Raw genomic sequence first — 10243 nt, 5'->3', positions numbered from 1 at the left:
TCATTGATCGGACCATGTCTAACAAAGTCATGTTTCTCCTTTCAGACACACCATTTAGCTGAGGTGTTCATGGGGTAGACAACTGTGTGACTATCCCACAGTTTTTCAAATGATGATCAAATTCGTGGCTCAAGTATTCACCACCACGATCAGATCGAAGTGCTTTTATTTTCTTGCCACTTTGAGTCTTTACTTCGTTTTGAAATTCCTTGAACTTTTCAAAGGACTCTGATTTATGTGACATAAGGTAAATATACCCATATCTACTCATGTCATCAGTAAATGTGATGAAGTATCTATAGCCACCTCTAGCTTCAGTGCTCATTGGACCACATACATCAGTATGTATTACGCCCAATAGTTCAGTAGCCCTTTCAAACGTTTCCTTGAAAGGTGACCTTGTCATCTTGCCCATCAGACATGATTCACATGTATCAATGGATTTAAAATCCATGTCTTTTAGAAGCCCATCGTTGTGGATCTTCTTCATGCGATTCGCACTAATGTGACCCAATCGATAATGCCATAGGTAGGCCTCACTCAAACTATTTAATTTTTGTTTTTTTTATTTATGTTATACAATTATGATTTGAGATCCAATACAAAGAGTCCATTACTCATTGGAGCAGTCGCATAGAAAATATCATTCTTAAAAACAGAAATATTTCCATTTTTAATGCTAAATTCAAAACCTTCAGAATGTAATACAGCAACCGAAACAAGGTTCTTAGTAATACAAGGAACATAATAACAATTATTCAGTTCTAATATTAAACCAGAAGGAAAAGATAGACTTAAATCTCCTACGGTAAGTGCAGCAACACTTTCTCCATTTCCAACGCGCGGGTCTATCTCTCCTTTCTTCACTTGTCTTTTATTTCTAAGTCCCTGCACATATGAAATAATGTGAGCACCACATGCAGTATCTAATACCCAAGTAGGACCATTATTTAATGTGAGAACATCGGTTGACATAATCTCAATAACATAAATACCTGAAGTGGAACTCACAGTCCCGTTCTTCTTGTCTTCTAGGTACTTGGGACAATTTCTTTTCCAGTGTCCCTTGGCCTTGCAGTAAAAACAATCATGATCAGCAGCCATCTTTGGCTTCTCACCACCCTTGGGTTTGGAAACTTGCTTGCCTTTCCTTTGGTTATTGTTCTTTTTCTTAGCCACCTTCTTAAACCCCTTCCCATTGTTGACATTTAGAACTTCCTTCTTCTTGTCATCAATAGTATTGCCTTCAGCATTTTTAAGCATGTTATGGAGCTCATTCAGATCATGCTTTAGACCATTCATATGGTATTGCATTCTAAATGGTGCAAAACCATCATGTAAGGATCTAAGAACAATATCAGTGGCCAACTCTTGGTCATATGGGGTCCCTAGATTTTCCATCCTCTTGAAAAGCCCAGTCAGGCTAATCACATGAGGACTCACTGGTTTTCCCTTCACAAGCTTGCTATCAAGTATAGCCTTGTGAGTCTCATATCGCTCTATCCTTGCCTGATCCTGAAACAGCGTTTTCAGTTCAGTTATGATAGTATAAGCATTAGAATGCAAAAACCTCTTTTGCAATTCAGGCTCCATTGCAGTTAGCATGAGGCAAGTAACAGGTAATGCTTCAGTTTTCACCCGAGTTGATGTTTCCTTCTCCTCATCTGATGAGGTTCCAGTCACAGTGGGGATAGGAGTAGTTAGGACGTCCTCACGTCCCTCAGACCTGAGAATAATTCTCAGATTCCTTTCCCAATCAAGGAAGTTCGTTTCATTGAGCTTGTTTTTCTCAAAAATTGAGCGTAGAGAGAATTTCAAATTATCGTTCGACATATTCTACAGAATATAAATGACATACAAATCAGTTTATGTTTTGAAATTTGCAAAATACTTATAATTGAACAATTTAAAATAAGTGAATGCACATTTTATTCAAGTTTTTATAGTCCCTTATGAATAAAATGATTCCAAGATCTCATTACAGACAATCCCCAACGTACTTTTGCACTGCCTTAGGTCTTGTGTGTTCAAGGTAAGTAACAATTACTAATTATAACTTCTTATAATTCTTGGTTGATGATCCACATCCAATGTAGGATTCATCCCCATGCCTTAAGATCCAAAACTTTGCCTTTTGGTCTCTTGTTGGGTACAACCGTATCAAGGTTTATGAATCCCCGTATAGATTCATCCTCAGTAGCCTAAGGTTGAGGAAAGACGCCCTCGCTTTAGCGAAACCTATCCAACCAAAACCATAAACTTCATGGGTCATGACACGGAAAGGCATTGCCCCAATTTTCTTTAGGAACTTAAGTTTTGATTGCCTTTTATTTATTAGTAAAAATTATTATAAATAAAAACAATGCAATGAAAATTGTGATCCTAGTATGACCCCTAAAAAAAATATATAAAGAACTAAACTTCTTTGGTCTCCATGCTTGCACCCTTCATGGATCTCCATCCTTGAACTTCATGGTTCTTATTTGTATTACATAATTATTTATAATAATCTAATTATCAAAATAAATTACAAATTACATAACGATACGTAGATCGTGTTATAAGAAAACATAATGATGCTCAAATCGTATTTCTGGGCCATACTAGAAAAATATTAATCTTTAATAAGTGGGATTTCCTAACTTTTAGAAAACAAATATATCATATTTATTTGATCCAAATATTTATATAATCTAATTAAAATAAATATTTCTTTTATTTTCTTAAAGATAGTTTTACATCTTAATCTATGTAAAATTATATCATCGGATATAGATCCGCATCAAAATTAACAGTTAATTTGTTGATCCTTTCAATATATGCAACATTGCGCTCTGATACCACTGTTGGTGAATTAGATGTTCGCAGCGGAATAATTTATAGATCTAATCCAAACATCTAATCATATGATCATGCATAATTGATAGAATCATGATATATAGTTTATAGAAATATACCTTTGATGCGTGAACCGGATCAGATCTAGAGTAATGAATAGTCGAGAGCCCCACGTGTTGCTCCTCTACTTGGTCCACACGAGCCCGACTAGATCTCTTTACTTTCGACTGCTAGGACGAAAAAGACAAAGGAGAAGCAATCCAATTGCTAGATTAAAAGATGATTTCTTTCTCTTGGAGTTCTCACCGTAATATAGGAAAAGCCGTTTTAAAAGAGAAACAATTCTCTCTCTATTCACTTCCGTTTTCTTGCAAATAAGTGAATCCTTTTATATTAAATAAAATTTCATAATTAACCATTAATTATATATTATTTTATTTCACAAATAAATAATATTTCTTATTATTAATAATATCTAATATGTATTAATTATATATTATTTTATTTCACAATCTTAACTCCATAATTAATCATTAATTATATATTATTTTATTTCACAATCTTAACTTCATAATTAACCATTAATTATATATTATTTTATTTCACAAATAAATAATATTTCATATTATTAATAATATCTAATATGTATTAATAATTAACCATCTTTCTCGTTTATCTAGTCGGTCAACCACTACAACAAAAAAGGTCTACGGCGACGCTTAAAAAGACTTCTGTCAACCCTTAAAAGCGTCGCCAAAAGTGTTACCGACACTTATTTTTGCGTCGCCGAAAGCAGGGTGGGAGTAAGTTTTAACAACGCTTATTTAAGCGTCGGTACTACTAATTTAAGCGTTGCTAAAAGGTAGGACCTTTAACAACGTTTATTAAGCGTTGGTAATAGTAACTCAAACGTCACCAAAAGTCTAGTTTATTTTTAATCTATTTTTTAACAATTCTTTTAAAATTTTATTTATTTACTTTATTTTTTCATTTCTTTTAGATGTTTTAATATTTTAATTTTTTTTATAAATTAAAAAAACACCAACATTTCATAGATAATAAAAAAAATTAAAAAATTAAATAATAAAATAAAAGAATATTAATAAGTTAACTTACATATTATATGTATTTAAATAACATGCATTAATTTTCAAATAGTTAATTTTCTTGAGATGGAAAGAACTTTACTGCTCTCTATTACACTTTGAGACAGAATCCTTAAACGATTATCCATCTTTTACAGCATCAACAGACGATTATCCATCTTTTACAGCATCAACAGGCGATTATCCATCTTTTACAGCATCAACAGGCGATTATCCATCTTTTATAGCATCAACAGTTTGAACAATCTTACACAATATTGCTTACTTGAGTACTTATATAGTTGTCTCAAATTCTATTAATGCATCCACAATTGCTTACTTGAGTGCTTATATAGTTGTCTCAACTTCTATTAATGCATCCATAATATCCTCATTTTGCTTCTCAACTTCAACTTCTATTAATGTATCCACAATTCTCATTTTCAAGTCAAATGAATACACAAAAAATGTTGGAAATGGTTTCAACAGTTCTATTAGAAAATAAAGTGACATACATACCTTGTTGCACCACAAATGCTGGCAATGTTTTCAAGTTTTGAACCACAAATGTTGGCAAAGTTTTCAACTTTTGAACCACAAATGTTGGAAATGGTTTCAACTGTAACAAAAGCTATTTTCAAGTCACATGAGTACACAACAAAAATTCTACTCTCCTTGGATAGACGATTAACTACCTTCAAAAAGACAAGTTCTAATAAGATGGAATCTCAGTATTGACAATAATCTTGTTAAACTAGTTACTGTCTCAGCTTGCTTTCTCCTAACATAATTCAACTCCAAATTAAGGTATCCCTACAGATATAAATAAAATAGAAACTGGTGTAAGAAACAGAAATAAGGAGCAAGAAACAGAAATAAGGAGTTAAGGTTTGTTACGTGTATGTGACAAATATTAGATTCTACCAGAAAACTTTCTATGAAAAATATTGTATGATAGAAGCATATTTCACTAAGCTTTTCACTTTTCACGTTATTTAGTTTTTTCTCAATTGGTAATTTCTGTGAAATGTGTAGTGAGATAACACATCCATAGTCATTAATCAACACTGTAATTTGTATAAAAAAGTTGCAAGAACACAAACTAAGCATAACTGTAACCACCACTTGTTGGTATTTCTTTACACTATTAAGTTGAAGACACCTCTACAAATGCCCTATTGTAAACATGAATTATTGGTATTTCTTTACACTATTAAGTTGAAGACACCTCTACAAATGGTCTATTGTAAACATGAATTATTTTTAGGCATGACACTAAAAAAAAGTAAGTAGCAATAAGTTAACACATTAATTATTCAACAAACACTTATCAATTCATTAATTATTTTCTTTTATTTAAGAGACCAAGATTTTTTTCAAGAATCTTACCAATACGTCGTTCTCTATAATGACTTGTGTAAGGTTTACGCTATTCGGATGGTTCATTTTTTGTAGTGACTACAAATATTAAGAGAACATTATATTCAAGCATCAATATAAATAAGAAGTAAGAACAAATCGATCAATTACATACCTTAATTTCCCTCAAATTAAGACATTCTTCTAAGAGTTATATTTTCTCTTCATTTTCTTGATAGAAATCTACACAAACATACACCATCAGACTAATAACAAAAATAATTGTGTGTTTAAAGGGACAATGTGTCAGTTCCTACGCCTAGAACTATATGCCACTACACTTATTCATCATCATTTTTCAATATCCCAATTGATTACATTGTATTCTATTTATACTACTATTTTAACCAACTATACTAACTTCATATCATATTAACTACTATTAATACTAACTAAACTATCTACTACACACATGACATAGCCCACCAACGTGATAGTTTTTTATGTTGTGGTTAAATACCAATAAAAGAATTAAATAACACACCAAACATTATTTGAAATCAAACCTGGCATCGAATAATGTTATACTCATCAAACTATCTACTACACACACATTGTTTGTTATACTCATTTCTTGGTCTGATCTATTGGTGTCGGTAGACTTGACCCATTTCACAAACCAAAAGAACTTTTGATCTAGTCACATTTTCCTACAATGCTTAGTATTTATCTGATGATCATGTTATAGGGGAAAAAAGATACTAACCTTGTTTTAGCCTTTTAGGTTTGATAAAAATATGAACCTATAGGTAAAAATAAATGATCTTTCTGGGTCTTAGTTCATGTTATCATATTTGCAGATTAGAACACACGCTGTCAGGAGAGCTCATGAGAATATTGATAAGACATTGAAGGCATCAGGCGGTAGATATTATTTGAAATCAAACCTGGCATCAAATATTTGTTGGGCTAAGTTGTGCAATAGCGGTAAAATTCTTGGTGGAATGAGAACAGGCGGAGTGGAAACTGCATCCTCTAATTCAGCGTTGTGATGCTGCTCATGACCAAAATGATGTTTGCCACCTGAATTTCCTTCATTATCTGGTGACTCAGATGATGGTCTTAATGAACTTGGAAGGCACTCAAAAAGGCGTTCAGGTTCCACAGGTTTGCTGGAAATGGTAATTTATAATAAGAAAATTTAAGTCTTGAAGTAGATTGACTAATATGAATAAACAGTCAACAGTTTTAACATCAAAGAAATGGTAAATTAACTGCTTAATATCTATGTGAAATAACGATGGATGAAATTGCAGTGATAGAAAGGGCAACGGTATATGAAGAGAACAACACACCTATAAGATGACATGATTTGCTCAAATTCTTGTTCTAACTTTGATAGAGCTTTAGCAAGTAAATTATTTGAATGATTAATTACACCATCACTGCTCTTAAAACTTTTGTTGTTGCTGAAGAAGCTAATATTGCTCTTTAGTTGTTAGATCGCTTCAAGGTAGCTTTCCAAGTCTTCATGCGGACTTCTAAGTATCTTAGACTCTACCTGCATTGTTACAATATCCATACTATCAAACCTGTATAAACAGAACCAATTACTATTTTATATCAAACTAACCTGACGAGAAATATCAAATTGAGACAATATAACTTCTGATGCCTTCAATGTCTTATCAATATTCTCATGAGCTCTCCTGATAGCGTGTGTTCTAATATGCAAATATAGAAGATAACATGAGCTAAGACCCAGAAAGATCATTTATTTTTACCTATAGGTTCATATTTTTATCAAACTTAAAAGGCTAAAACAGGGCTAGTATCTTTTTTTCCCTATAACATGATCATCAGATAAATACTAAGCATTGCAGGAAAATGTGACTAGATCAAAAGTTCTTTTGGTTTGTGAAAAGGGTCAAGTCTACCGACACCAATAGATCAGACCAAGAAATGAGTATAACATTATTTGAAATCAAACCTGGCATCAAATAATGAGTATAACAAAATAGTTGGGCAAAATTACAGTTAGATATGTCAGCAATTATAACATGAATTTGTGACTTTGTCAATTCTAAGTCTAAGTAGAACATACAATATTATGAACTTGTGACTTTTTCTTCAATTTTGATTTGAGTATAACAAATGATTAACAACTTATTTCAAGTAGACTAAAGAAGGGACTAACCTTTTTAGCAGTAGAACCCTTTTTTCATTGAATGTCCTGCAAATGTAACTCATTCTTTTTGTGACAATTGTAATGAACGGTTACTGCTGGACACAATATCTTGCAAAATCAATCTCTCATATCTCATAGCTAAACAACTCTGAAACCACAAGATTAATACATCATCTGGCTGAATAATCACTAGATTTAATTTTATAACTGTAAGATTTTATTATTATAGTTTCTTGAAACTTCAGATACTAGTATTGTGCAAACACTCTGTATAATCACTAAATCGGAACACTAGATAAATCATTATGATCCAGGCGAATGAGCACACTAATTATAACTTGCAGTTGCATATTAAGAAAAACTTCTATGTTTTCCACAATTTCTACCGAAGTTAAACCTGCAATTCAATTTATCCCTAGGAAAAGTACATGATAGAAAAAATGACGGATTTCATACACCGATCAGTACGATTATACTAAATAAATCAAAAAGGTCACATTCTTTCGACTCAACTCGTCGAATATCACCCGAGCATAGTCAACATTCCCACACTTAGCATACATATCAATTATCGCCGAGCCAAGAATTACATCAATCGAAAAAATCCTCCACAACAAATAATCATGAACTAATCTCGCCTTATTCTTAGCCCCGGTTTTCGCACAAGCGTTAACAATCGTCACCATAGAAATCTTATCGAGAACAAAACATTCATCTATCATTATATCAAACAATACAAGAGACTCACTAAGGTTTCCAGACTTAGCAAATGCACTAACCATAACAGTCCAAGTAGTTAAATCTCTCTTTGGAATTTTATCAAACAGTTGGCGTGCATCATCAAGAACATCACAATTAGCATACATATCTACAAGTGCAGCTACTATAAATTCATCCAATTGCAAACCGAACTTGAAAGTGATTTGATGAATCAACTTTCCAAATCTAAGATGTTTATCATCCCTACAGGCTCTAATTATAGAAGGTAAAGTATAATTATCAGGAACTAATCATGATCTAATGTAATCTCTAAATATTTTGAAACAATTGAAGTAATCACAAACCTTTGCAAAACCACCAATCATGACAGTCCAAGTTACGACGTCTCTTTCTTTCATTACACCAAATAGAGCGTGAGCGTCTTTAAGTGATTTTGAATATGTGTATAAGTAAAGGAGCTTGTTTACAACAATTAGGTTATGATACAAACCGTAGATAGTAATATGAGCATGAACTTGTCTGATTTGCTCAAGGTTATTGCATTTTAGGAGTGTATCAATGAAATGACGAATCGGATTGAAGATTGGTTCGTGGATATATGGTTTAGTTTGAGGTTGATGATTATTTGTAGAAGATTTCGCCATGGATAAAGCAGATGAAGAAGTAGAGAATAGACGGTTAACTTCATGGCCGAAGCTAGAGGACTGGAAGCTTTTCGTCTTCTTCATTTTCCTTTTTTTTTCTCTCTTTTCGTTCTTTTTTTTATTTTTAGTTTTATATAATTTTGATTAATATTTTTTTAACATTATATAAATTCAATTTTTATTCTTAAATATAATATAATATTTAATAATTTAATTTTTTTTATATTAAATTTTTTACTTTATTTTAATTAAATTTAAATGATAATTAATTTAAATAAAAAAATTAATAATGTTATAAACAAAATCAATAATTATGTTATAAAAAATAACAATTAAATTTTAATGTTTATAAAATTTTAAGTCAAATTTAATTTAAAATTTATAAATAGTGAAATAAAATATTTATAAAATAAAACATAAAAAAATAATTAAATTATAAGGATGTCAAGTAGGTATATAAAAATAATAATAATAATAAATGTTGTTGAATATATATAAAGGTTGGCAAAAGTTTGTTTTCTTTTAACTTTTGTCGACGCTTAATATGGGTTGGCATATAAGGGTTGCGAAAAGTATATTTTGTTGTAGTGAACTCTAAGTGTGTGACCTCATATGACCCGATTATAATAGTTATAGGTTTAACCTCATTAATCGTAGTTGACTTCTAGCAAAGCACTACGACTCCTAAAATAATCGGAATAAATTATATCTGTTCATTTGTCCTATCCAAGTTTAGTCATTGCACATTAAATTAAAGGACACAATTCCTTCAAAATGACTAGAGATACAAATTGTGCTTGGTGTGATCAGTGGCGGACCTACAAGGGGGCCTTGGGAGGCCCGGGCCTTCCCCAACCAGGGTAAAACTTTTAAGATATTATATATATATGTTTATTAAATAAGGCTTTGCCCAAATGGTTTTGGAGCTGAAATGTATAGTAGAGGTCAGGTGATCAAACAATTCCTCTAACATTTCTTTTTATAAAATTTGTATTTTATACAAACACTATTTTCTAATATTTATAATAAACTAACCCTTCCTTTTATAAAAATTAATAAAAAAAACTAATTCATAATTATAGTATTCTAATTTCAAATATAATTTTATTAAAGTAATTATTATTAATATTTTATTTTATACAAAAAAAAATATTTTCTAAAATATAATATTTATAATAATACATAAATTTTAGTTAATATATAAATAACATTTATTTATATAAGTTAAAATATAAAGAATTATATATAAAATAATGAAAATCATATAATATTATTATTTATTTTAAAACTATATTTATATTATAATTTATTTATATATATATATTATTAATTTTAATATAATTAATAATACAAATTACTTATAAATATAAGGGTAAAATAACCATTTATATAAATATAAAGGTAAAATA

General features: G+C 30.7%; 2 protein-coding genes and 1 long non-coding RNA gene across 3 annotated transcripts; all 3 read right to left on the bottom strand.

Moving 5' to 3' along the window:
- Positions 1-880: 880 nt before the first annotated feature.
- LOC124925721 lies at positions 881-1833 on the bottom strand. Its single transcript, XM_047465801.1, has 3 exons — positions 1216-1833; positions 996-1071; positions 881-888 (listed from the first exon to the last, which is right to left on the bottom strand). The coding sequence occupies exons 1-3, from the start codon at positions 1831-1833 to the stop codon at positions 881-883; spliced, it is 702 nt and encodes a 233-aa protein (XP_047321757.1).
- Positions 1834-6304: 4471 nt separating this feature from the next.
- Positions 6305-7023, bottom strand: LOC124922391. Its single transcript, XR_007097802.1, has 3 exons — positions 6916-7023; positions 6638-6843; positions 6305-6454 (listed from the first exon to the last, which is right to left on the bottom strand). It is a non-coding gene; the product is annotated as an uncharacterized LOC124922391 (long non-coding RNA).
- A 917-nt stretch (positions 7024-7940) lies between these two features.
- Positions 7941-8918, bottom strand: LOC124925711 (pentatricopeptide repeat-containing protein At2g29760, chloroplastic-like). Its single transcript, XM_047465790.1, has 2 exons — positions 8535-8918; positions 7941-8381 (listed from the first exon to the last, which is right to left on the bottom strand). Exons 1-2 carry the CDS (start codon positions 8916-8918, stop codon positions 7941-7943), a joined length of 825 nt encoding a protein of 274 aa, XP_047321746.1.
- Between the last annotated feature and the right edge of the window lie 1325 nt (positions 8919-10243).

The sequence above is a fragment of the Impatiens glandulifera genome, chromosome 1 (genome assembly GCF_907164915.1).
Source record: "Impatiens glandulifera chromosome 1, dImpGla2.1, whole genome shotgun sequence".
NCBI classification, from domain to species: Eukaryota; Viridiplantae; Streptophyta; class Magnoliopsida; order Ericales; family Balsaminaceae; genus Impatiens; species Impatiens glandulifera.
The sequence above is the reverse complement of the archived record's forward strand: the minus strand, read 5'-3'. Positions and strand labels throughout refer to the sequence as shown.